This window comes from Poecile atricapillus, chromosome 3 (assembly GCF_030490865.1).
Source record: "Poecile atricapillus isolate bPoeAtr1 chromosome 3, bPoeAtr1.hap1, whole genome shotgun sequence".
NCBI lineage: Eukaryota > Metazoa > Chordata > Aves > Passeriformes > Paridae > Poecile > Poecile atricapillus.
Window position 1 is genome coordinate 54496987 of NC_081251.1, and position 26181 is coordinate 54523167.

General features: G+C 36.4%; 1 protein-coding gene across 6 annotated transcripts in view; it reads left to right on the plus strand.

Moving 5' to 3' along the window:
* The window catches only part of LAMA2 (laminin subunit alpha 2), a 341474-nt gene that overhangs the window by 119791 nt on the left and 195502 nt on the right, over window positions 1-26181 (plus strand). For all 6 annotated transcript variants that reach the window (XM_058834226.1, XM_058834227.1, XM_058834225.1 and 3 more), the window contains exons 6-12: window positions 1126-1215; window positions 3385-3502; window positions 5161-5339; window positions 7002-7101; window positions 15176-15336; window positions 18918-19058; window positions 20473-20646. In XM_058834226.1, the coding sequence (XP_058690209.1) occupies window positions 1126-1215; window positions 3385-3502; window positions 5161-5339; window positions 7002-7101; window positions 15176-15336; window positions 18918-19058; window positions 20473-20646 (963 nt within the window). The remainder of the gene's footprint in view (window positions 1-1125; window positions 1216-3384; window positions 3503-5160; window positions 5340-7001; window positions 7102-15175; window positions 15337-18917; window positions 19059-20472; window positions 20647-26181) is intronic.

The following is a 26181-nucleotide window of genomic DNA, read 5'->3' on the forward strand; positions in this document are numbered from 1 at the left end:
GAGTGCAGTTATTGCAGCCTCACTAATCATGAATACTGTGTATTTATGTAAAAGTGGTCATTTAGTAATCTGATTCTAAGCGAATAGAAAAACAGAGTTGAATTAGCACTAGAAAAATTACTCTAAACTCATGAAAACTGAGTGCAGGATGATACACTGATTTCTCAAACCAGCAAAGAACTGTAACTTCTGTGTGGCATGTCTCCATGAGGCTGTCCTCAAAGGATCAAGGAGCAACCGAAATTTGCCACCCCTGTCAGGAAACAAAGCGTAGCCACAAATTTTTCATTTTCCTTGTGTTGGAAGTTTTACTGGGACTGATAAGAGTTCTCATTTTGTGTGATATATTTATTCATGATCTGATAAAGAGGTTGAATACTGTAATAGCAAAATTTGCAAATAGCATATGTTTTGTTTGATTAGCCAGCTGTGAGATTGTTGCAGGACCCTTGCTGAAACAGAAGACAATGAATGAGATTCAGTTTTCACAGGCTTTGTGATGTAAGATTATGAATATCTTTCTATCCTTCTGTCTGCTTAGGGCTCTTAATCCTCACCAAAGAAAAAAGAGAAATGGTCAAATGGCAGCAAAACAGGTCAAAAATACTTCAATCTCAGTAATAAAGACTGTTTCATGATCATTCAAAAGGCCAATAGTGAAAAACAGTTCTTCTTTCCACAGTTCAGTGAATGCCCAAATTAGACTCAGCTAAGGTGAACAAAGGTGTTTCATAGGCTTTTTCCTAGCTTTTCTCCTCTTCCCATAATCATGCCTTTTCCTTTTCATATTTTCTGAAGGGAATAAATTCTATAGCATTTGACTTTTCATTATCCCGTGTGCATATAGCCTTTTCCTATTCTCATGTTTTTGTATGCTGTGTATAAATTGACATGGCTTTTGTGACTTCAAACAAATGGAACTGTGCCAATTTACACCCTTTCTTTCACTCAGCCTGAATCTGTTGATCAAGACACGGCTTGGATTACACTGTCTGCTATATTTGTAATAGATCAAAAAAGAAATAAAAGAGGACCTGACAGTTTTGTCACAAGAAATGAATTCTGCAGTTTGGCACCTGCATTTTAGAATCCACTTAGCAATTCAATTTCTGTTTTGTCTTACAGTATTACTATTCTATAAAAGACATCTCTGTTGGAGGCATGTGTATATGTTCAGGCCATGCAAAGGCTTGTCCACTGGATCCAGTGACCAATGTATGTATTTTTTAATTTTTTTTTTTTTTAATGTGCCTTATTTATAGGCTGGAACATGAGGGGGAAAAAAAGAAAAACCCTTATATTGATATTCTTCAGCGTTCTGTGAATTTATGTCTGTTTTTCACCTAGAAGAACCGTTAGAAGCAGTGCCAGAATGAAACAGTGCTTGCAGCCAGAATAATAAACATTCATACAGTGTCAGCAGAGGCTTTCCTGAAATGAAGTAATAGGTTTCAGGTAATTCATATTGGAAGTTTCCTAGGAAAAACAGAAATCTGGGTTACACTATGTAGCTGTAGAAATGAGCACTAACAGTCTTTCTTTTCCTTCTTGATGTTAATCAAGATGTTTCCTAAATAATTGTCAAATATTTAATTGATGCTTGCAAACACATGATGGCTCTAGAATGGTGCATTGGCTATGTTGGAAGTATCAATTGAAAGATAAGCTAATCTAGAAAATCATGAGCTATTTATAGTATCTTTCAACTTGTAAGTCTCTTTTTTTGCACAGAACCAGTACAATCAAAATATAACCAATACAATTAATACAGAAATATAATTTGATTATTCAACTGATTATTCAACTCTAGGCACACATTATCACTAATACTGATTTTCCTGTTTATTCATACTACATGCCACAGTGTGGGATCTCTCCATATACTACTCATTTAAGTAGGAGCTTTACAGGATTTAACCGAAAATCTTGTTTGTATGTGACATTAAGCCATTATGTAGGAAATAATTTAAAGAAATGACAAAATCTTACAGAGAATACATTTAGAGTTCTAAGCAATTTCTATGAATCTTTGTAAAAATTGAGCAAACTCCTTGGTTTAACCCTTCTGAGAGTTTTCTGTAATGATATGTACAGCAAGTGTTGAACTATTGTTTCAGATGCCCTTAGTGGTGAAACTGCAGCATTGTCTCTGTGCCATCTGATAGAATCAGGCCTGCCTCGGAAAATAAGTGCTGCTACTGAGATCAATACATACTTCAGATAATTTAGCTACTAGATAAAATAAAGCCATTTTGACAAGTGTGATGTCCTGTTTTGCACGACGTCAAATACGTATTTGTTGTCTGACCAGTATAAAAAATAGCGTAAGTGAAACAGCTCAAGCCAGAAGAGATTTGGAGGTTTAGCTTTCCAGGGATATTCTTTAGACTGAGCCATGCCAAAATAGGCTTATCAACATTATGACTGTACTTGTTAGAGAAAGAATCTTTTCCTCAGCATTACAAGGAGCAAACTTTCTGGAACATATTGCCATGATTTTCTGAAGCAGTCCTTGAGTTAGCTTTGTTTTGCAAGATTTATGCTTTGTCCTGTGAGCCATGGAGTTTCTCTGCCTAGCTGGTTTGACCTTGTACGGCCTCACAAGGACCACAGAGGATCCCCTTCACTAAATAACTATCGGGAAGGCAATTTTTACTTTTCATTTCTCCAAACTGTGGGTGTTTTTTCAAGCTGCCTCTGTGGCTCAGGGAGTTTGAGTGTTCCTTACAGTAATACTTTCATGCTGGGACTAAGGTGATCTTGTGGGGAAAGTCACTTTTGTAAAGGGACTGAAAGGCTGGACTTGTGCTCATCTATTATTACTTTAAACATTCCCGCTATCCCTCCCATAGAATTAGTTACACAGTTGGAAGGTTATATGATAAATTGACTTATCCAGTCAAAAAATAATAGCAAAGTATTAAAAAAAGGCAATTTGTATTGCATCAGTCAACAGAATTGATTTCATTGTGCAGCAACAGAACTGCTGTATCAAAGGGAAGGGTGGAGAATGGGTCGCTCCTTCAGGGGTCAGATCTGTTTTCCTGTATCCAAGGGCTACCTGTACTTTGGCTTATTTGTTTTATTAGGGAACTTTCCCATCCTCCTCTATCCAGTTGGAATTAAATTCTCCTGCATTCTTAGATTCTCTTTAGATTATCTGGCCAACTATCTTCCTTTGCTTTGTGGCTGTTTTCTTCAGATAGAGCTATAGAAGTTAAACACACTTGGTGAATGCAGGATACATAAATGAATATACAAAGGAATTACAGAGTAGAGCCATTCTTAATGTTTTCATAATTTGAACTGGAATGCGTATTACGTACATGGACAGATTCTTCAAATCATCACATTGTGTAAATTTTTGTTTTTCTTTTCAATTAGAAATCCGTCTGTCAGTGTGAGCACAACACATGCGGAGAGACATGTGATCAGTGTTGTCCTGGTTTCCATCAAAAGCCGTGGCATGCTGGCACTCTCCTGCATAAGCATGAATGTGAACGTAAGTTGAAGGCAGTACAGGAGAAAATTTATTGCAACTGCTGCTGAAAACTGAAATTGGGTCCTATGTGATTTTGCAGTTAATTTGGTTTCTAACCACATTGGTTTATGAATAGCATTTGATGTGATGTTATTCACTTAATTAGACTGACTCAAAAGACTTAGCAGAAAAATTACATGTAGAGCTGTGGTTTTATTGAACTCAGAGTATTTTATTGTAACATGGTGATATTTCAGGAATGCTATATTAAAAAAATCATCTTGTGTAGTTTTTATAATCATGATGATTTTGTTTTGATAAAATAACAGGGCTATACCCTGGTAAGTACAAAAATCTCTTTACAGGTTTTTCATTATATGAAACTTTACTGGCATGATTTCTTATAAATGACACTTTTATATGTTATAATGTTCATATTTGCTAAAACAAAATATTTTTTATGCTCAAAATGCAAGCTGACTGTCTGATTTTCTTTAACAAAAAATACAACGTATCTAGTTTTCCAACATGGAATGAAAACATACCTTGAAATATCAGCTTCCCACAGGGTGGGAATTGAATTTTCAAATTTATTGTAGTAAGGGTAGTTATAATTGAACTTTAACATCTTACTTCCAAAGGTCACATACCACTATTTCTGAACATAATAAAATCTAGTGGTCCATTACATTAAGCATTTATTTATTTGTAGGATTTCAGATATAATTTTATCATGAGTGATTAAAAATAAATAAAAATTAACAGTTATGCCCATACTTAGAATAGCCATTGCTTATTTGTGTCCTGTAAGCTTGAGTTACAGAGGTCTTTGTTTTAGCTGGGACTGGGACAGTCTGAACTGGGAATGCATTGGAGAATGAAAGCAGGGTACATTTAATTTCATGTTTACTTTTTAAGAGACATTTACACTCTGTTCAACTCAGTGAATTGTTGTACTGTCTTGGTGGAAACAGTTCACTGGGATCTGGTTCAGATATAAAGAGAATGTCTCCCCACAATGTTGATAAGCTTTGAATTTCTCTTTATGATGAAATGAATGTTTTAATACCATGGGGAAAGGGATAGTGAGCTAACTCATTTTCACTGCAGCAGATCATTAGATTATCTTTCCCGTATTTGGACCTGAAGTCTAGAGTTCAGATATAAATGTCGAAACATTTAAGATTGGGAATCCCTTTGTTCTGCCCCAGTTCTTGTATGCATATGTGCAAGTGAGAGGTTTTTAGGATGCCTTTCAGGTTTTATTTGAATTACTTTAATTTACTCATACCATTGTGCTACTTTCCTCACAACTCCTCTTGTACTTTAATTTAGATGACCCTCTCATGAACCGTATGTGTATGCAACCCCCAAAATGTTTCCTAGCTATCAATTTTAAACAGGAAAAAAAAGTCAAACAAACTAAAACAAACCAGGAACATCATAATTAGACTGTGTCTGTACTCCTCAAGACAAAATATTGAGGAGAAAAAACACAACATACAGAATTTCAGGCTGTGTTTGTAATGGGGCTGCGTTGCCTTTCATAAATGAAGTAGTAAATGAATGTTTGGATGTGCTTTTATAATATACACAGAACCAATGATAAAATATTGAATGGCTCTTTTCTGGGCATCCCTAGTGGGGAAGTATTTGCTAACGCTTTCCTTCTCTTTTAGCATGCAACTGTCACGGGAAGACTGAGGAATGTTACTACGATCAGAGTGTGGCAGACAGAAATGAGAGTTTGAATATCCACGGGGAGTACCTCGGGGGTGGAGTGTGTGTGAATTGCTCAGGCTACACCAGTGGCATAAACTGCGAGACCTGTCTGGATGGCTACTTCAGGCCAAAAGGGGTAAACGCCCGCTCCCGCGACCCTTCGCTGCAAAGCTTGATGTTCAGACTATCACTTCAGGGGGCAACAACTTAGGTTACTAAAAAGAGTTTGAACTGCCATTTTGTGAAGGTTAACTCCCAAATCTGACAGTGCAGCGGTTGATCTTCATTGCTGGAAATGTATAAAGTTAACGCTCAGAGAAATAGGAAAGTGAATTGTGTTAATATGAAGGAATGCGCTTGAGGTCAGGGCCTCCAGCTAGTATTTCAATTTAATTTAAAAGAGGATGTGGTCCTGTAAACAGAACTTTTGCCTCAGTAATGAATTTCAAGTTTTATTATCAAAGTTCAAAGAAATATTGCTATATTTTATATTGATGAAAGAGAGAATGTAATTTCTATTTTTTAAATTCAATGTAGAATTAATCAGCACTGAAATTCCATAGTTTTTCATGAATATTTTTAAACTTCAGTAGAAATTGCTTTTTGTATTTCATTATATAAGACTATATTTTCATCTAAGTGGAAACTGTCAAAAGATGAATCTTATATTAGGTTGTATTGTCAATATAGGCCATTCCTGTGCTTTAGACAGCTACACTATTAGCATGTGCTTGAATTGTTTATATTTCATCTGTATATTTTCAGTTGGGTAAATAATAGCCTTTAGTCTGATTGGTGTTCAATCTTCAAAGAGAAAACATCAGCAAACAGCAGTAATTACGTTTTCCCTGATAGACTAGATTTAGCCTTACAAGTTGAGTAAAGGAGTACTGAGAAACAATTTCTTCAGCCACATGGCACTTACTGATTTTTTCCTCTGTTTTAAGTTAACATCTAGCTAAAATGGGATTTGATATATATGTGTGTGTCTGTGTAGTATATCCACAGTATGTGTATGTATCTAATTCATGTAGAACTTCTAATTTATATTCCTAATGTGATATTAGGCTGATGTTTAAATTTGGTTGAGGTAACCTCTCAAGAACAAAAGGAAATTGTTCTATTGTTTAATGGAACACTCTTACTTTTCTTCACTTACCTTTTTGGTCTCTTACTGACTAACTAACATTGGTTAGTTTTTTGAATCATGCTGACCAGAACAACTGATCTTGTCAGTATTGCTTTGGGTAGAAAATGCTTAAAATCTACTATTGCATTTATTGATTTTAATTATATAAAGTTCTGTTACAATCTCTACACCTGGTATTTTTTCAGTTGAAGACGTATTTCCGTCTGTGTCACTACGTATTTTTAAATAAAAACCCCAAATGTAACTTTAATAGAACCACCAAACCTAGAATAATTTATTTGGAAAGGACCTCTAAGACTGAGTCCAGCCCTTAACCTAACACTGGCAAGTCCACCACTAAACAATGTCCTTGAGTGCCACATCTACGCATCTTTTAAATGCCTCCAGGGATGGTGACTCCACCCTGTTTGGTGCAGTCCATTCCAATGTTAGACAACCCTTTTTGTGAATAAATTTTTCATAATATCAAATCTCTGGTGCAATTTGAGGCCTTTTCTTCTGGTTGTAGTCTGCATGGACTAAGTTTATAATTTTTGTTGAAGTGTAAGCCACCTACACAGAAGCCCTTCTCTCTTACTTTTTATTTAAGTTGTAAATAAAAGTTTCCAATTATTGAAGGTAAGGTTTTTTCTTCTAACGTCTTTATAGGTATTGCCAGATGACCCAGATCCATGCCAGCCATGTTCTTGTGATCCAAATGGGTCTTTAAATGATACTTGTGTCAAGGATGAGAAACATGTGGAAGGAGGTAAGATCCCTCAAGTATAAGGATGTTAAAGATGAAGTTCAGCAACGGTCAAAGAAATGCTGAATCATATTTTTGGTATCTTTAACAAGAAAAAGTCACATAAAGTTTGGTTTTGGTTTCTTGTGGTTCTTTTTTTAAATTTTTACTCATGTAAACAGTAATCCAGCTGTATTGGTTTGATGTTGTTGTTGTTGTTTTTGTTTTGTTTTTGGTTTTTTTTTAAACTCATATTCCAAATGTGTTGAGGCTTCTTACAGATTCATGGCTGGGAAACTTGTGTATTTTTGGAAGAATATTCCCAGTGGAAAATATTGAAGAATCTTGGCATTAAAGAGCTTTCTTCTTTTACCATGGAGATTAAAGCTCATGCAACAGCTATGTTATAATATCTTTTCTTATCTAAGCCTATTTCCATTTGAAATCTAAGAAGTATTCTTGAAAGGTAATTATTTGCTTTCTGTGTTATTCATGTAGGATTACAAGATGCTTACCATAGCCCTGTAAAAGCTGTCTTCACGTAGATAATGAACTGGTCATTGGGCTTTAGAAACAATGAATTGCCATATTTTTTGGTTCTTTCATTGTAAGACATGTGAAAATACTGTAGGAAGATAACAAAACTCAAGGTTGGTTCTTAAGAGATTTATAGATTGGGCTAATTACAATCTATTGATGAGATGTAGCAATCCTTTAAAACAGAGATCAATAGAACATAAAAGCAACATGGCAAAGGTGCAAAGACAGGGTCCATAATCTACTGTAATAACCATGTACTGATCGTATCAGTTCAATAAAATGATACTGATTTACTGTCCCAGGGGTATCTCTGGTGTGTTGATCTTGGCTAGCTGAAGCTGCCCCCTCTGCTACTCTCTCACTGTCCTTCTCGCCAGGACAGGGGCAGAACAGAAGATGAAGCAGCTCATGGACCAAAGTAAAGACAGGAAATAATTTGCCAGTTATCATCCTGGGCAAAACAAACTTTACTTGGGGAAAGTTAAGTTATTGCCAATTTAAATAGTTTCAGGTAGTGATAAGCAAAGACAAATATTAAAAATACACCTCTTCTGCCACCTTATTTTTTTTTTCCCCCCAGACTCAACCTTACTTCTTCATTCCAGACTCCTCCTCTATCTCTTCCCCCACTACCACAAGTGGTGCAGGGTGATGGCAAGCAGGAGTCATAGCAGTTCTGTTCTGACACTCCTGTGTGCCCTGTTGGGAGCTGGCTGTGTCTAGCACAGAGCAGCCCCATCCTTTTCCTCACAGAGGCTGCCCTTGCAGCCCCCTCCCTGTTGCTAGCACCCGGGCATGGATACCCAGTGCAGTATCCATGTGGATCACGTGGAGTGATATGAGAGACAGTACCAGCAGAAGGGAGGATGAATCCCAAAGCTGGCAAAAACACAGCAAGACTCTCCAATGCCTGTACCAAGCCTGCTGGTGAGACTTAAACAGGTTACAAACGACAGACAATGCAACAAAGGAACCTCTTGGACTGTGATTTTGAGATGGGGAATGATTAATTCCAAAAACCGTGATGCCCCACTTGCATGTTACACACTTGCTTGGTCTCTCACTCCAGTCCTTGCTGGAGTCTCTCTTTTCATACGTTTTCCAGCCCCTGGTGTGGGTCATCCTCCTGGGGTGTGGCAGCTAATCAGCACTTAACAAGCTGACAACTCCTCTCTTACAAGAGGAAAGCAAAAAGAGAGACGTTTTTCCATCTAGTTTCAATAATGGTGTCCTTAGGAGCTCTTAAAATGTCTTATGCCTCTAAGCATTCGGCAGATCTAAACCATCTCATAGTTCTCATCTCATCTAAATCTGCTTACACTTTCTGAATCTGACAAGGTGGTACTGTGCTTTGACACCTTGCTATGTCTCGTTCTGCATTTTTAGTGCTATGATCTTTCTGGCAAATTCTTCTTTTGCCTCATTTCTGAATATCTCTAGGAGGAGAATCAAGCTCCTGTTTGGATTATAAACTATGTTTTTCTAGAAAATTAAGAAACATGTCATACTAACATGTTGAAGGTAACATCTTGGATTATTTTTCTGCTTTTCCACCTTTTACTTATATTGCAGGTAGCCAGTCCAGCTCATCTGGCCCCAGGCATTCAAAGAAGCTATTGAATACTCTAGTTCCTCCAGTCCCAAAACCCAGAGATTGTTTGTTCTCTTCACTAAGTGAAAACTCTCGTTTTTTTCTGTCTTAATTGTAACCAGCTTCTCCTCATCTTCCTTAAACTCCCTCATGCTGCTGCAGTTAGTTGGAGGCCTGTTGCTTTTGAGCATGTTAATATCTGTTGAATCTGCTATTAGCAACACATAAAGAAATCCTTTTCCTTTATTCCTTTCTAAACTCATTGATGCCTTCTCTTCCCAAGTTATTTACTGTAGAGGTTATTTTGTGTGTTTAAACTATTTATTTTTATATGTGACAAGGACAGTTGTTGTTTAGATAAACCTGCCATCATATATGGAATTCCCTCCCCAAAGTAGTCTGTGCATTTGTTCTTGGGACCAGGTGTCTGTGTCCTGCCCAGTCTTGGAAGTCTAGTGAGAAGTAGGCACTTTGTACTGTCTGGACAGTAGCCAGAGGATAATTTTGATATCCATCTTATTGTTTGCCTTTTTTAAGACCACAACAACAAAAATATGCCACCTCTACATATAGCTGGGCATCACAGCTATTCTGCCTACAATGGACTTGCTCTTTGTTCTTACTGTTTATTTGCCTTTTTTTTTTTTTTTTTTTTTTTTATTGCACTAAATAAGGTTCCACACATTAGGAAAGCTGTTTACTTCTTACTCATTATGTTTGTAGTTCTTGAACCGGTCACATATTCATGACTGTAATGCCTTATTCAACAAAAAAAGACAAAATGATGCTGCTTGAAAGGAAAAGCCTTTCTAATATTTCTTTGAAGAAAAGATTGTTGTGGTAACAGAAGACGTTGTTTTAGAATCAAGAGTGAGTCTGGATATAATTTTAGCATAAAACTATCCTGAAAACAGATCACTTCTTCCCCTTTTTCCCTCTCACATTTGTATTCAGTGCACTGATAGTGTTCTTTTTACTGCGTGCTGCTCACCCTGGGCAGCAATTGGGTTTGAAGCACTGGTGAGTGTTCATAAAGGAAAGGGTGGAAAGCATGATCTGTCTGAAGGAATCCATCTATTCACCAGTAAACCAGAATGAACACTCTAGGTGGGTTAAAATACATCTTAAGAGTCACTGGCTGGTTGGATGAGGATAAATTGTTTGCTTGGTGTAGGATGCTTTTCCTTTTCAAATGTGTGCTAAGTAAATGCTTTGAGAGAGTAAAAGACATTAAAATAAAATGGAAATATGATAGTAAGGAACATCACTGGGGATATAGAGCTACTGTGAACAGTTCTCAAGTAAAATAAAGCTGGAGGCTGTACATTCTCTGTTCTTGAATACAGTAGGTAAGCGGCAATTAAAATGGAAAATTGTAGCAAATACTATAATAACTGGTACACTGATGAAGTGCATCAAGAGGATTTAAATGACTGCATCCTGTAGTCATAATCAGGTTTTGCTAGATAAGAGACGGGCATAGAGAAGCTGCTTTATAATATAGCATTCATTGTTTCAGGAAAAAAAAAGGCAGGATTGTTGTATCTCATGTATAATTTCCATTTTGATCTCTTTGCCCTCATGTATCTCAGTCAATAGTCTAAAATCAAATATTATTATTGTTTGTAAAGTGTATTTTTGATTTTGAATCTTCAAGAATGCTTTTTAAGTATTCTTTCACAAAAATCCTATATAATATGTTAGTGAGAAATATAAAAAAGAGAAGCTTAGAATCAGTCATAAAATAAACTGATGAGGATGACTCTAGGTTTTGTAACTGAAAGGACTTAATTCTAAAACTGAAGTTTTCCATCTGTGTTGAATTCATCCTAATAGCTAAATTTGACCATTGCTGATACTGCAGTTTTCCATACAGAAGCAAAGGTCCAGCCATTTAAAACGACTCTGTACTCCAGTAATTAAGGCTTTCTCCAGGAGTTGGTACTCTTGTTTCAAGCTCTAATGGCTAGATTTTAACAAATAGCCATTTTACCTAGATCTTAATCAGCTACAAGAACTGACAGGTTTGGAACCTGGCAGATTTTTGTGACTCAGTCTTCAGGGCGTGCTATTTTTCCCCTGTTGCCTCTTTATGTGCAATATAATCCCAATGACAGATGTTTATTTTTGCTGAAAAAGTCCTCAGACACTTTAGGGTAAGTAAGATCCAGACATCTCAATCTTTATTCAGGCTTTGTACTACTTTGTTCAGCAAGCAGTCCCACTGACTTCCATGAAATTATTTTTGAAATTTAAACACTGTTGATCAGTAGTTAAAGTGACAGGAGGCCACTCCTAGAATCTCAGGTTTTTTAAGGGTCTGGTTCATGCTTTTGCATGCATTTATTTTTGTGCAGTTTTTAAAGACTGCTAGGCTAGGAAAAACTAAGTGGTAAAACTCATATTTCAAGATGACTCATCCTCTAGGGTGCATTTTCAAAGCCTCTGTATGCTGAAAGACAGGACAGAAACTGATAATATACAGGCAGAAAACAGGGAATAACAGCTTCATCAAATAAAGACCCATTCCAACAAGACCTGTGAAGTCATAGACCAAAAGCAAAAGATGTCCTTCTTCTGAAATATCAGTTAATTACAACAAAACCAGAAGAAAGACCTGAAATATCTGCCGTAAATTGAAAAGTAGTCAGACTGTTGACATAATGTACATTACAGATGCACCACAGCAACCTCATCAAAAATAACCAGGGGGATGCTGAGAGGAATTTACACACTGTGTAACACAGGGAGAGCTGAGATCTTGCAAGGGCTGTAAATGAAAGAAGGCGTGGAGCCAAATCAAGTACACAGACTAACTGTATCAACATGTGTGAGAGCTGGAAGAATGTACAATAGGTAGCAGTCACCTGCCTTCCTTTCTCTCATGAGGAGTGTGAGGTCTCTTGATAAGCGGTGTGCTGAGGTTATCCGTACCTGAGTGTGCTGTATAAGAATGGGGTGAGCTGGGCTGGTGACAGTAGAGTTTTCAACAATTGCACAGAAAGGAAGAGCAGGAAAGGGATGGTTCTTGTTGGGGAGCTAAAAAAAATGGATGGATTGGGCAATGGAGGAGAGACTATAGATTTTAATTAGTATTTGGGAGCACCATACTGAGACATGTAATTGAATTTGAGCTTTCTGAGGCTTGATTTATGAGACATGAGTTCCTGAAGCTTTAATATGAGGTGGTCTCACTTCTAAAGTCTAAAGACTTGCCTGTGTCTCTTACTGCAAAACCCTGGAGTATAGCCTGCTATTTTCATCTGGAAGGAACAAAAGTTTCTCTGTTCCAGATTGTCCAGTTAGGATGCATTGACCCAGATTACAACAGCTTGTGTCCTGCTGTGCTGCAGGGCCTTGATGGTAGCTGTTTGAGAGGAGAATAATTCAGAAATTTGAGAATCAGCTGAGCCAAAGGCATCAAAACCCATGGAGCACACCACTTTGAGATAGGAAGCAACAGAAATTTCATGCACTGAAATTCTGTATATAATTAGGACAGATCAAGAAGGTGACAGTTGGTATGATGTGCTGCAGGAGATCAAAGTTGCTTCAAACTTAGAGTAGACAGATTGAATTTCACCTCTGTATAGACTAACAGATAATATAATTTAAAACTCCTGTAGGTGTCTGCTTCTTCAAATGGCTGGTTAGAGAAGCCATAAAAAGGCGAAGCACCTCTGGATTTATGCATGAGGGACTGTTTTAAAACTCGTCCTCCTGAAGGGCAGTCAAATTCAACATTCTTGTAGGAATGAGAATGCCTCCCTGAAAAACAACTTAATCAAAGCAAGGAAATCTATAAAAGGAAAATAAAAATGAACGGTCCAAGACTGCTAATGGCAAGCTTAGGGTTTATAGACTGCATATTAGACATTCTGAGAAGATGCATTTCTCTGGTTCAGAATTATTCAAGCAATGCAATAAGCTAAAAACAACAAAAAAAAGGTGCGTCTATTTAAACAATGTAAGAAACTCACTGAAAATCAGAAGTTATTTCTAACTGAGGATAATAGAAAAGAATATATATTGTGACATGTTCCAGAAAGTCATACTCTTAGTAATAAATACACATATTTTAAGGAATAATTTGCTAAATACTTAGATGTTGCTAAGATGTACTTTTTCAGACAATTCAGAATCAAACGGACTGCTAGAGATTCAAATGCAGTAGAAGATAAATGTGGTTTAGGTGTAATCTACTTATAAATGGACATTCCAAGAAAGAAGGGGGCACAGCAGAAAGGTTATATTAATTCTTTTTAACAGTGAGTAGAATAGCTCAGGGAATTTCCCACTTGGGAGTCTTCATTCATGGGGACAAATCAGAAGAACTGCCTCAAACAGAAGTGTCAGATTTAGAGCAAGCTAATAAATGCAGAATCAAAATTTGTCAGGCATATAGCATATTTATCCATGGCTTCAGGATGAGTTGAGTAGTTGAAAATTGAGTTGCATGAGGCATTAAATATAGCTTATAATATTTTTTAGAAAAGACATTAATATTAAATAGACACTGTTTATCCAAAAGAAAGACAAGATGTTCCAGGAAACTAGAATCAGAAGGTCTGGTTTCTGTTTCATGGAAATCACTAGAATTACAATAAAGGATTTATACCATTTCTCAAATGTGGCAAAAATGGGAAAAACCCCAAGACTAGGGGTTTTATATAGAGGACAGTCTGTCTTGTGAATCTGTTTGAAGGATTAAATGAATATGTGAAAAAAGGCTCATTTGATTAATATTTTATTTTGATTTTCAAAAGGTTTTGACAAGATCTTTTACCAAAATTCACAAAGGAAAGTGTAATAGAATAAGGAGAAAAGGTTCTTTCATGCCTTAGTACTTGGTTAAAAGGATAAATGGACCATTTTCACACTGGTGATCAATATGAACTGTTCAAAATATTCATATTTAACCTGGAGAAGGGATGAGTAGGAAGGTGACAAAGTTAGCAAGTACAAAATCTTTCAGCAGAGAAAAATGTATGAACTGCAAAATGTTCAGAAGGATCTCAAGATAGTCAGTGGCTGGGTAGTAAAATAAATGATGAATTTTTGTAGCAATTACAGAGAAAGTAGAACACTGGGAAAAGTAGTTCTACTTGTACAGTGATTGCGGTGATTCCTGAATGAGACACTACCAGCTGTGAAACAGCTCTTGGAATTACCTCGGACTGTGCCTCAGGTCTGTCAACTCAGTTCTGTTTCAGCAGTAGTCAAGAACATCAACAGGGCCTTAGGAGATACTACTGTTTTTTTAAAAAAAAATGTCTGAAAAAAATCATCAGAAAATCCAATCTGCATTATGCACTCCCTTTTTAAATAATTTATTAGAAATGGAAACAGTGCAGAGAAGGACAGCAGTGGTTTTTGGCCATACCAAGTACTTTCTGTGTAGAGATAATGAGTAGATTTAGGAGTTCATGGCATATGAATTAAAAATAAGATAGATATATATTGAAATCACAGATACATGGATAAAGTGAATGGTTACTTGCTCTTTTCTGTGATATGACAATTAGATGGCAGTAAACAGAGATTTAGCGGTGTTTTTTTTCACACTATATAAGTGAAATGATTTAGCCAAATGTGAAATTCCCTGCTAGGGAGCCTTATGGATTCTGAAAGTAAAAGCATGTGGAAAGGCCTTTAGATGAATTGATGGAAGAGAAGGTTTTTAGGGACTGTTAGATGCAAGGAAGTAGGGATATGTTTTGATTTTCAAAATTTCTACTATGCAGATTTCTGGAAACTCAGAATTCAAATCACTGTATACTTGCCCTATTCTTACATTGCTCATTCTAGCCTCTCTCAGATGACTCTGAGTTACAGATGGTGGTGTGAGCAGCAGTAAACATCCCCTTACATTAAACCTACCAAAGGTGTTGCTTTGAACCCTTTAACATATCTGACAATAATAATGACAAATGAAATATATCTCATGTTTTCTGCCTCTTCTCATAGATTTGTTGCCTGGTTTCTGTCACTGCAAGTCTGGCTATGCAGGAGAAAGCTGTGATCGCTGTGCCTTGGGTTATACAGGATATCCTGACTGCCTGCCCTGCAACTGCTCCCTTGAGGGCAGTGAAAATGATGACCCTTGCATAGGTCCCTGCATCTGCAAGGTATGGATGTTGAATTCTTCTGAGCCAACGATACTAATGATACTGAAAGATTACATTAGTGTTCTTTTATTATGCCGGAGTATTCTACTATTTTATCTAGCTGTGTTAGTATCTATGTTAGCCACTTCTCACAGAACACTTGTTCTTGGTCCTACAAAATCATACATGGTCTTTTGTCATCTCAGAACTCACTGCAATCAACATATTTACCTAGGAGTCTGCTGCCAGTCAAACAAGTCCTTAGAAATCTATAATGAAGGGATACTAACAAAGCTTGTGAATCATTTATTTCAAACTCTGTCCTCATCTACTGAGAAACTATATGTTTACAGTATTGTGGATTCTAAAACCAACCTGTAAATGTGATTTCAGAAGGAGAAAATGAAGTGAACTGATGATCTATTAAACCAAGGAAGTTCCCTTTTAGGAGTAGTCATTAGGGATATAGGACATTCTTTCCTGCTTTGGGATGGTTGTTTTAGAAATCTCTGACATGTTCAAAAAAGCAAATCTATCCTTTCTGTAGGATGAATTTCTTAATTTCTGGGAAGAAAATTTAGGAAAATTTAAGACAGTTTTTCTCTGTATGCCATTGGCTATTTCCCTCAAACTATACCTTGTTATTATATTGAAATGAAAAACATTTTAAAGCACATGCATCCACTTATACCTAGCTATTACAAAGGCTTTAAAAATGGTTGTGCTTTCTAAGTCACAATCTAGTAAGAGGCGATGAATATGCCCAAAGGACAGCTCACTGTACTGTGGATTAATTTTTCTGTACTGTGCTTGTGGGAATTCCCTTCCAAAATTTAGTTAACAGAATTAATCACAAATGAGAATTTCAAAATACTTACATGACATTCCTAAATACAGGAAAGTACAAGAAATGCTTCAATCTCATGCTGCAGACACACACAAAGCTCTGGTTTGACAGGTGAATAGCATGGAAATCTACTCAGGGAATTAACCTTATCCTTGCTTTATTTGTACGTAACAACCACGTGCTCTCTGTCAGAAAAAAATCATCCTTATCACATTTCTAATTACTTAGCCATCAAGTCTACAAGATCATAAGAGGGTGATTTTGCCATGTTCTGGCTTGAAATGGAGCTTTGATGAAGATGTATTATGCTAAATACCAGATAAATACTGCTTAATGATTCTTATGATGTTATTCATGTAAAGCCAAACTGACCTGTTAGTACACGCAGACCAAAATGAACAAATAAGGAATAGAAATAATTTTTCCTAGCCCAGAGAGTTCTCATTATATACGCTTTTCTCTCAGTGTTCATCTTTTGTCTTCTTTGTGCTCCTCCAATCCCTTTTTAAGTGCTTGTGGGATAAAAATGATACCTTTTGTAGATAGCTGAGATACAAATGCATACACATTTAATTTCACTAGCAATTTTCAAATTCAAATCAAAGCAGAATATGGTCAAAGGGACACTGAAATCATCAGATTAGTTATGCTCCATATGAAGAACAAAGTGGGATGTCTGGTTAATAGCAGGTCTTAAGAAAATGCTTCCCTTCTTTTAATCACATCTTTCAATTACCTATGATGGGCTGTAAATTTGCTAAAGATAGTTTTCATGTAAAGGAAATTACTGAAAAGCAATCCTAACTGTAAGCAGCAAAATGTAATAAAGTGGGCATTAGATTGTTATCTTTACCACATTAACTAGAGTAAATTAAGATACAGAAAGGAGGGGGGCAACTATAAATGCCTTTTTCACTAATTATTGGAAGTTTATGAAGATATGTGGTCAAAGTCTCATCTCTGGATAGCTTAATACTGCACTGAAAAGTATTGAGAAATACATGGGATTGCAGAAACATAGTTTTATTTGCTGAGGAATAGGTTAGATCTCCTTTCCAACTCTGAGTTTTATTTATCTGTTATTCACTGAATTTGCTGCCTACTTAATGGAGTTCTACAGCTTTTACTCACAGATGATTGTGACTGCAGAGTGGGCAACTTTGCATTTAAACATGTTTGGTTTGCAGCTCTCTTTTTATTTTCCCACTTCCTGCTCTGCACACGCTAAGCACATCAACACGGTGTGAAACTTTTGGGACCAGTGTTCATATTTCTAGTTTTTTAAATAATGGGTGAGTGTATCTCTGTGTCCAGATGTTGCCCACATTATTATTCGCATGAAGCATGAGTAATCAGTTAATTCTGACTTACCCATGGTGGCAGTATGCATTGATTAATCCCAAGATTTTTGGTGAATGTGTGAAAATGCCAGTCTTGAGATTCATGAGATGTTGAAGTTAAATGTAATTGCCTTATAACCTTGAGTTTTATTAAAGATATTTGTGGTTTGTTTAATAGTCTGTATGATATTATTGAAGAGGAGTGTAGAGCACAGCAGTAGAGATGGAGCAAAGATTCTAGCCTATACATATTATTACTGTATAATTAGTGGTAAAAACATTATTACATTTTCTTTGTATCTCCCTTTTTGCAGATTGTTTCTCCTTCCTGCACAATGTCTCTATTTTCTCTTCATTCATGTGTGCTGTCCTTTCTCCCCATACATCTATCTGCTTTGCCCTGTTTTTGCCATGTTTGCTACATCTTAACCAGGAGGCTATCAAATGGCTTTCAGTGAATTTACTTCAGAGCTGTGTATTTTGAGCTATCCTAGACTACACAGTGTGGGCAGGGTTTTTATAATGTGTTCATTCTCTGCTGATGTAGAGCCAACAGTTCAGTCCTGTGTGCATTCCACAGAGTGCTGTCTCCAGGGTTGAAGAGACTGTGCATAATACCTGTGAAAGGGGGAGTATTTTCTGAGTTATGTTGGGGAAAATACTGAATTACTAAGCCAGCACCATATCATGAGCCTTCTGCCACACACTCCATGTAAAAAACATAGCTTTAATTTTGCCTATAGGACAAATTGATTGGTAGTGTAAGACAGTAGGATTTAATGCACAACATAAGCTTTCTACAAAAAGTATATGTACAAAATTCTAAGTTTAGAATAGCTCATGTATATTTAGTGCCTGTCTTCCTGCAGGGGAAGAGTTTCCAAACCTGGCTGCATGGCTGGCAAACACGTAGTTATGGAAAGAAGTGTAGCCTGTTTAGCTCATGTATTTATCCTGAATTCAGCTATTAATGACAGATCTCTCATCACTCTGAGTGATTAGTACAGCTACTGCCACATACCTGTAGTTTTCATCAGCTGGATGTGCATGGATTTTGTCAGCCCTACCTACGTACTACAGTTTTTGAGGTCGTAACATTGTCCCCTACTTCCTACCCCTCTGAGACTCTCAATTGTAAAGGATATAAATTAGATTATTTCCTGAAATTTAGTATGTCCATTCCTAGAGATGAAGAATGGCGACTCTTTTAATGTCCATATTTCATGTCCTATTATTTACATGCAGACACATAGCACCTTTTACTGTGTAAAGGATTTGCTTCTAACAATAACAAATAAGAAAGTCCTTCCTATGAATGTCTTTAGAGTCCTCCTAAAGAATAAAAAGCCTGAAGAATAAAAATCTCTAATTCTCATCTATGTCAACTGAAGTAATATTCCAATGTGCCTTTCCAGGAACATGTTGAAGGAGAAAACTGTGACCGTTGCAAACCAGGCTTCTTCAATCTTCAGCAAAATAATCCCGAAGGCTGTGAGGAGTGTTTCTGCTCTGGGAAAACAAACATCTGCAGACACTCTCCCTTCACCTACAGAAATGTAAGAAAAATCATACCATACCAGCACATCTCATTTCTCTGTGTTTTTTGTGCTGTCACTAACCATTGTCACTAGGCTTTTTCTTATTAGAAAATCATGCATGTTCTTTATGGGTCCCTTTCAACTGCAGCTATTAATAAAATCTATACAATTTTACGATATTTTTCATTTATCCAGAAGAAAATGCTTGTAAGCTTTGTCTCTCTTCTTTGTGAGAAAATTCTGAAATAGAGCAATTAGAACAGTGACAAGCACAAAAGAAGCTATAACAATAAAAAATGAAGCCATATGCATAAACACAGTAACACAGTCCTGTAATGTGCATACATAATCACTCCTGAGTTAAATGCATCATATCCATTGGGCAACCTCTTTTCCAGATAATTATTAAATTTCTAAACCTTAAGTAATTAAGAATTTGAAAACACTCAATGTACAACACAGCTTAAGTAAGAAAAAGGAATGCCTTGCAGGGAGCATTTTGAATGCATTTCTTTGTATGCTGCATTCCTAGGAAAGGATGTGAGAGGGAGATGAACCTACTGTTCCTATTTGCACTGTAGAAAAATGTCTTTAGCCTGCAAATGTACTCTAAACTGTAAATTAGTTCTCAAAGCTCAGACACTGATGCCACTGAAACGGATGTTTGCTACATATTCATGCCTGTAGATCGAGTTTGGGAAATGTGTTCCAGGTCTACTAGGTCTTGATTTTGGCCGTATTGCTATGCTGGAAGTCTGCAAGTAACATCATATATGTCTAATGTTCTCATTTACATGCCAGCAGCTGAGAAATTTTCCATTCCATGGCTGAGCTCATTCATTGTTCTGCTTGTATACGGGCTCCAGAAGCCATCTTTTTATGAACAGTGTTCTCTTTCCTGATGACTCATTTCTAGTTACAGGATTTCAGAAATTCAGGTCCTGGTGCTTTCCAGCAACAAAAAGGTGTAAAAGTATAAAAAGTATATTTGGTCTTGTTAAGTTGTAAGGTTTTAGAACTGAAAAATAGTATAAATTATGCTGCCTACATATCAGAAGGTATATATCCATTTTTCAGGTCATCTTCTGTACAGTCTGTGATTATTATTATTTATTGAAAGCTTGGAAAATATTTGTAGATAACTCCTGCATATATGTTTGTGTGTTGGAATTTCTTTCTTCTGGACCATGAAGCACAGGATGCAAATACTTGCAGTTATTTCAAACTGAGAGGTTATAATTCCCAGTCATATACAATAAGAAATGTTTGCTGTTATCACTTTGTGTTTTCCTTGGTGCCTACACTGCTATTAAACCTAATCAGTTTTTTAAAAAATGGAAGAATGAGAGGCTGTAACTATTGAAATGATCAATGTCCCGATTCTTATTGTAATGTGGCTTTTAGTTATTTTTTTATTTTACTATCATTTTAGATAGAAGACATGAATGGTTGGTATCTGACTGACTTACCAGGTCTCATCAGAGTTATCCCCATGGAAGAGAGATTTGATGGGCGTCAGCAGCTTAGCATCAGCAACGTGGCTGCGCAAAAAGTACTGCCACAGATTTACTATTGGAGCGCACCCAGTTCTTATTTGGGCAACAAAGTAAGTGCAAGTGGTGCTTGCCTAAACACTAATTAGATTTATTGAGAAAAAAGGTAAGTCTTTGAAGGAGGGTGGAACTGAGGTAGGATAAAATTGGTTAGCTGTTTGACCGGCAAAATTGCAAACAGAAAGGAATCACTGTGTATAGTATTCTTGTGAGGCAAAATGTTAGATAGACCAAATTAACTGAGTATCTTTAACCTTGAGCCCTCGTTGGTCTCCTGCTGTTGGGTGTTAGAGAAGTCCAGCTAGTTCCCAGCATTAGTTTTTGAATGAACTAGCTGGTATGTGGTTCAGGTTGACCTGCTCTCTTCCCACCTTGTCCTCTGCTTTCAAAACCAGTTCCCTCATCTGCTTTTCAGAGATGCAAGTTGTGTATCAGATGCTGTGGGGGTGTGTTGCAAAACTTTAGTGTTTGTCAGGAAACTTGTGTGTGGGGAGCTTTCTGCCCTGGAACTCAGAAAATGCTTTGTGACAGTTCTGATGCATGTGCATGTATCTAAGCGTGCATGTATGCACATATTCACACCCCACAGGTTAATACCAAATCCAAAATACTTTCATGAAAATATCACTTTTTTCCAGAGACTAGAACTGAAGACTGAATGAATCTTAAATGTGAAGAAAGCTTAACAGCTTTCCATTTCCTGTAACCCTGATTATGCTAAAACTTATCAGAAATGCTAACACTGATGTATTTGAGCACGTTTTCCTCTGTAGTCTCTTCAGGCTAGTCAACCTCTTATTTATTTCTTTCTTCCTGTTGGCTGAAAATCAACAAGACAGAAGGTAAGTGAGCACATTGAAACTAAATAGCATCATTCCAAAGAATTGGGCATCCTGTTCATGCCCTATAAATTGTTAAAGAGAGTCAGGCTCACTTAGCTGGGCAAGGGGCAGTTTCTTCTGTAATATTGCATGTCTGGTGAACTTACCCTGAAATATGAACTGATACTTTTACTGACAGAATTTCATCTTGCTTCTAGTCAGTGAGCGAAATAATGGTAGGAATATGCACACATTATTTGAATGTGGAAGATATTTTTTCAGTGTAATTTGGAGGTCCTTTGTGGTTACTGTCAGATATCGCTGTATGAATGAAGCAATTTGCCTTAATAACTGAACCATATAAATTTTTGATACTACAATAACGCTGAAAGCACTCAAATTACCACAGTACATCTTAACTGTCATGTTGCATCATGTAAACTATAGCCATAATGACATGCCTAGGCCAGATGATTTATGCTATGGAAAGGGAAATGGAAATAGAATATTGAGAGTCCTTATTTGTAAACTCAATAAAACATTTCTCTAAATAGCTGAAACTGAATAAAACCAAATAGCTGAATCTAGATAAATACATCCTTCCTTGAGAATAACTGCTAGCTATAGAATAATTGTTATGTCAAAGCATGCAAACTCTTTAAGAATTTTTGTCTTAAGAAACAAAGAAAAAAAATTAGGAAATCTTTTATCTAGATGCACACTTCTCTTGTAATTTATAAATCTTGTGTCACAGAAAGCTGCCTCTCCTTTATATCACTAAAATTATTTATCTTAAATAATATTCCCCAAAATAAAATTGTATAAAGAGAGGTAGTAACCATCTTGAATTTCCAAGTTTTCAAATATAGCTCAAAAACCTTATATTAAATAATTATTTTAATATGAAATTGGCATGTCCTGTGTGTGCCTCCACAATATTGACTGACATACATGTGCTATCTGCTTGTTTTACATCCATCTCCAACTGCCTCTTTTGGAGGAAAAAACCATAGTAAATGGGATGCCCCTGTGCAGCCTTCAGCTTTTTCTTTTTCATCTAAATCTGGGTGGCACTGGGCTATGTGATACTGGTCTTTGACTGTGTCTCGAAGGAGACATTCTGAATAACAGGGGGCTGTGGATGGTTGTTTATTTCAGAGTGGGACAAAAACATGAACAAATTACTTTAACGTTAACAGGCCCTTTTAGTCTTCTAAATATATGTGCTGCTACCAGAACTTAAACTTTGTTGTATAAATTCAGGTAATTTTTTAAAAACTCATATAATATGCATTTGAACTGAAACATTGAACAATGCTTTTGATGCAGAATACATTTGGGAGTAATCTGGAGAAATTTAATTTCTAGAAATAAAATACCTAGTGGATAATTTGAGAGAACGATTTAAAATGGCTAGTATTAAGCTTTTAGTAGGTATCATAAAGCATTTTATATTCTTTCCTGCCTACCCTCTCATAGCCTACTGAACTAAGGATTGCAGCAATCATGAGGACTTGTTCTGTGTTAGACCTTCTAGTATCTGAAAAATTGCATTATTCTAGAAACTCTAATTACATTTTAGGTATTTGAAAACCTAATTTTCTTTCAGTTAGCAGTTTCTTAAATTGTTTTGACAACAAATCTGTAAATCTCTTTTAAATATGTGTCCATGCTAAAATATTTTATGAGTTTTTCTGAAAGCGTTATGAGTTATAGTATGATAACTTTTGATCAGAGCACTGAAAAGAAAGTAGAAAATAAATTAAAAATTAGGTACCAAACTCAGCAGGATAATGTGAAACACTTGTTTCTTTAAAGTCAGTGCAGAAGGGTTAGGTGGGTGTGGTGTTTTGGGAGTCTACCATTACGCATATACTGTGCCTCTTTGATGCCTCATGAAGAAGCAATTTGATAATCTGCATGATGAGGAGAAGCTCCTTATAATTAGGCAAGATTAAATATGATATTCAACATATCTAAACATATGACACCCCTCCCCACCCTCCCATGACAAAAACATGAGAGGTGGCTGAGGCCACTTGAAATTCTGTGAGGAAACTTCCATCTTTGGGTACATGCTTTATTTTTTTCTGTAGCTGCAAGTTTTATCTTCCTTTCTCTGCCAAGGGCCAGGTTTATATTGTGAAGGTGGAGATTTACCTTGCCTTTTTTCAGATGAATAGGGTACTGCCTTTGGTCAGCAGTTGCAGGTTAATTCAGTCCTTAGGTGGAGTTCATCTTAGAATTCAAATCTCTGGACATTGTTAGGTCTCAATGCGCAGCACATAGTATGTCCCCACCCACTCTTCCCTCTGGGTTTGAGAGCACACTAATGCTGCCGTTAATCAACCTGCAAACAACGTGACAGAAACCCTAAACCACTTTTTCTCCATACCACTGTATGCATACAGACAGGCTTGGACTGAGACATTTCTTGAATCCAGCCCTGTTTTACAGGAATCATTTAAATTAGCTGTACAGCATGATCCCATTCACTGTAAGTAAGGTTAATGTAAGCTGATCCTTCATGAAGTCAGAGCATGTTGAAAATTAAAGCAAAAGATGGTTGAATGTTAAGCTTTGTTATCTCTTGGAAAAGTTCTTGGACATCGTGTTTGTCAGATCTATAGACCTAAGCAGCCATATGATAGATATTGTTCTTTCTCTGACTTCTAGTTAAAACCAAGACAGCAGCTGAAAGTTTTATGTAGAGTCTGTGCATACAGAACAGAAAGGGGACTTTTTGGCCTTGTCCTTTCATTTATTTTCCTATTATTTTATAATTAGCTATTTGCAAGTAACCTATTTGCTGAGTTCACTAAGTCATTGTTTCTTTGAGTCCAGAAATGAAGACGCTGTAATAAGCCTGTAGTCAATTCATACAAATTTTAAAAATCTGTCAGCCTTTTAAAGGTACTTCACTTGTGGAAAACTAGATTGGGATAGAATGAGCAGTTTGTTTTGTGACATATGATATATTGCAGACTGCCTAGAATACCTCATAGGATTAAATATTGGATTATAAAATAATCATAAACTAGGTCCTCATGGCTTTTATGTTTATTTCCTTCCATTTGTTTTCATTTCTTAGGCAATTCTGATACAAAAGGCGGAATAATGCAAGCAAATTGCAGTCTATGGCTCCCAGTGGGGAAGGGATGGAGTTGAGACCCAAAACATAAAGAAGCGTAAATAATGCAATAATCAGCTGGAACTGAAATGCCAGGATCAATTGTCCTGAATTATGAATGCATCTAAGCCCAGAAAGCTTCATCTAGTATTTTCATGGTTTCAGATCTAAAGATTTTTTTGTTCATAGGACACAATGGAGTTAAACAGACCCTCAACTCCTTTACTTTTAGTGCCTGCCTCAAAAAGGAAAGCAATCTCTCATAATAACTTTTGGTATAAATAGATGAAATACAAGTTAAATTGTAGTTGGAAGCTACTATTTTTACCATCAGTTGGTTCTGAAATTATTTGGCCTAATGAAAGTAATCTAGCCTACAAAATTCCTACACTCAGCTGTGTCAGATTCAGCCAACAGACTGATTTTTTTAAACATTTGTCTGTATTGCTTATATTGTCAGGGAAGGAAAGCAGTGCAGCTGGGGTGGGCTGGTGTGATCTCCATTTTACACACTTTTGTAAGAAAACACTTTATTTCAGCTGGTTTTATGGACAGTTTAGGCCATCAATAGAAGATTTGATTCACTAATGAATATGGGTTATCCAAATTTAAGCAGGTCACCCTTTAGTAGACATGCTTGAATTATCTGCTCACTGTGTGATGGTAAGGCCAGTACTTTGTGATGAATTTGCCTTTTTTATCCCCTCTGCACGTTAAAGTGTCAGCACCAGATTTGAATGTGTAGCAAAGCACATCTCCAAGCTCACAACAGTAAATTGGGAACAGAGTAGGGAATGTGATCCTCTAGTGTAAGCCATAACACAACAAAACCAATTTTGTAGGGACATTTAATGATTCTTAATATATTGTAAGTATGAGTAGGTGGAAATAGTTGGGTTATATGCATGTTATCCATATTTATAAAAGAAGCAGTAATAGGTATCAGCAGTACATAGTACGCAAGAAATGTCCTTCAACACCCTTGAAGTTATTCTCAGTTGCTGCAAATTGAAGTTTTTTTTAAAAAGTCAACAGCCAGCTCATGGCAGAAAATTAAAATGATGCAGTTAAACTTAAAGAAAAAATAAATTTTGTAAAGACAGCTACTTCAGTATTTTTTGTCCTTTATATTGGAATGCATTCTTCTAAGAAAAAGATGTTTTAGTTTATTGATATGTTTTTTATTTTATAACAAGTAACATTAAACTGATCTAAATAATGCTGTTTTATTTTAAATCACAATCTAAACTGGCCTGGCTGAAACCAAATCACCATGGTGATCAGCCTCAGTCAGCAGTATGAAGTTGTCTTCAATTCATACCAAATGTACCATTTATTTTATTAGCACTTATTTTAATATAGCTTCTAAAAATTGAGGTAATAGGCAGAGTCAGATATGGAAAAGATGAGACAAACAGACCAGACATCCAAGGGAAGAGCAAAGCATTTTAAGGATTTGAACCACATCTGACTGATGCTTTAAGTTTACTTAATTTGTGTTTCATTATTTGGTTTAGATTATTTTTTTTTCTTGAAATATTCTTTTACCTTGGCACCGTGAAATGGACAGCGGTAGGTCTCTGCATTCTTTCACAGCTGTGGCTTGCCAAATTTGACTTGATCCCCAGTAAAAAGCG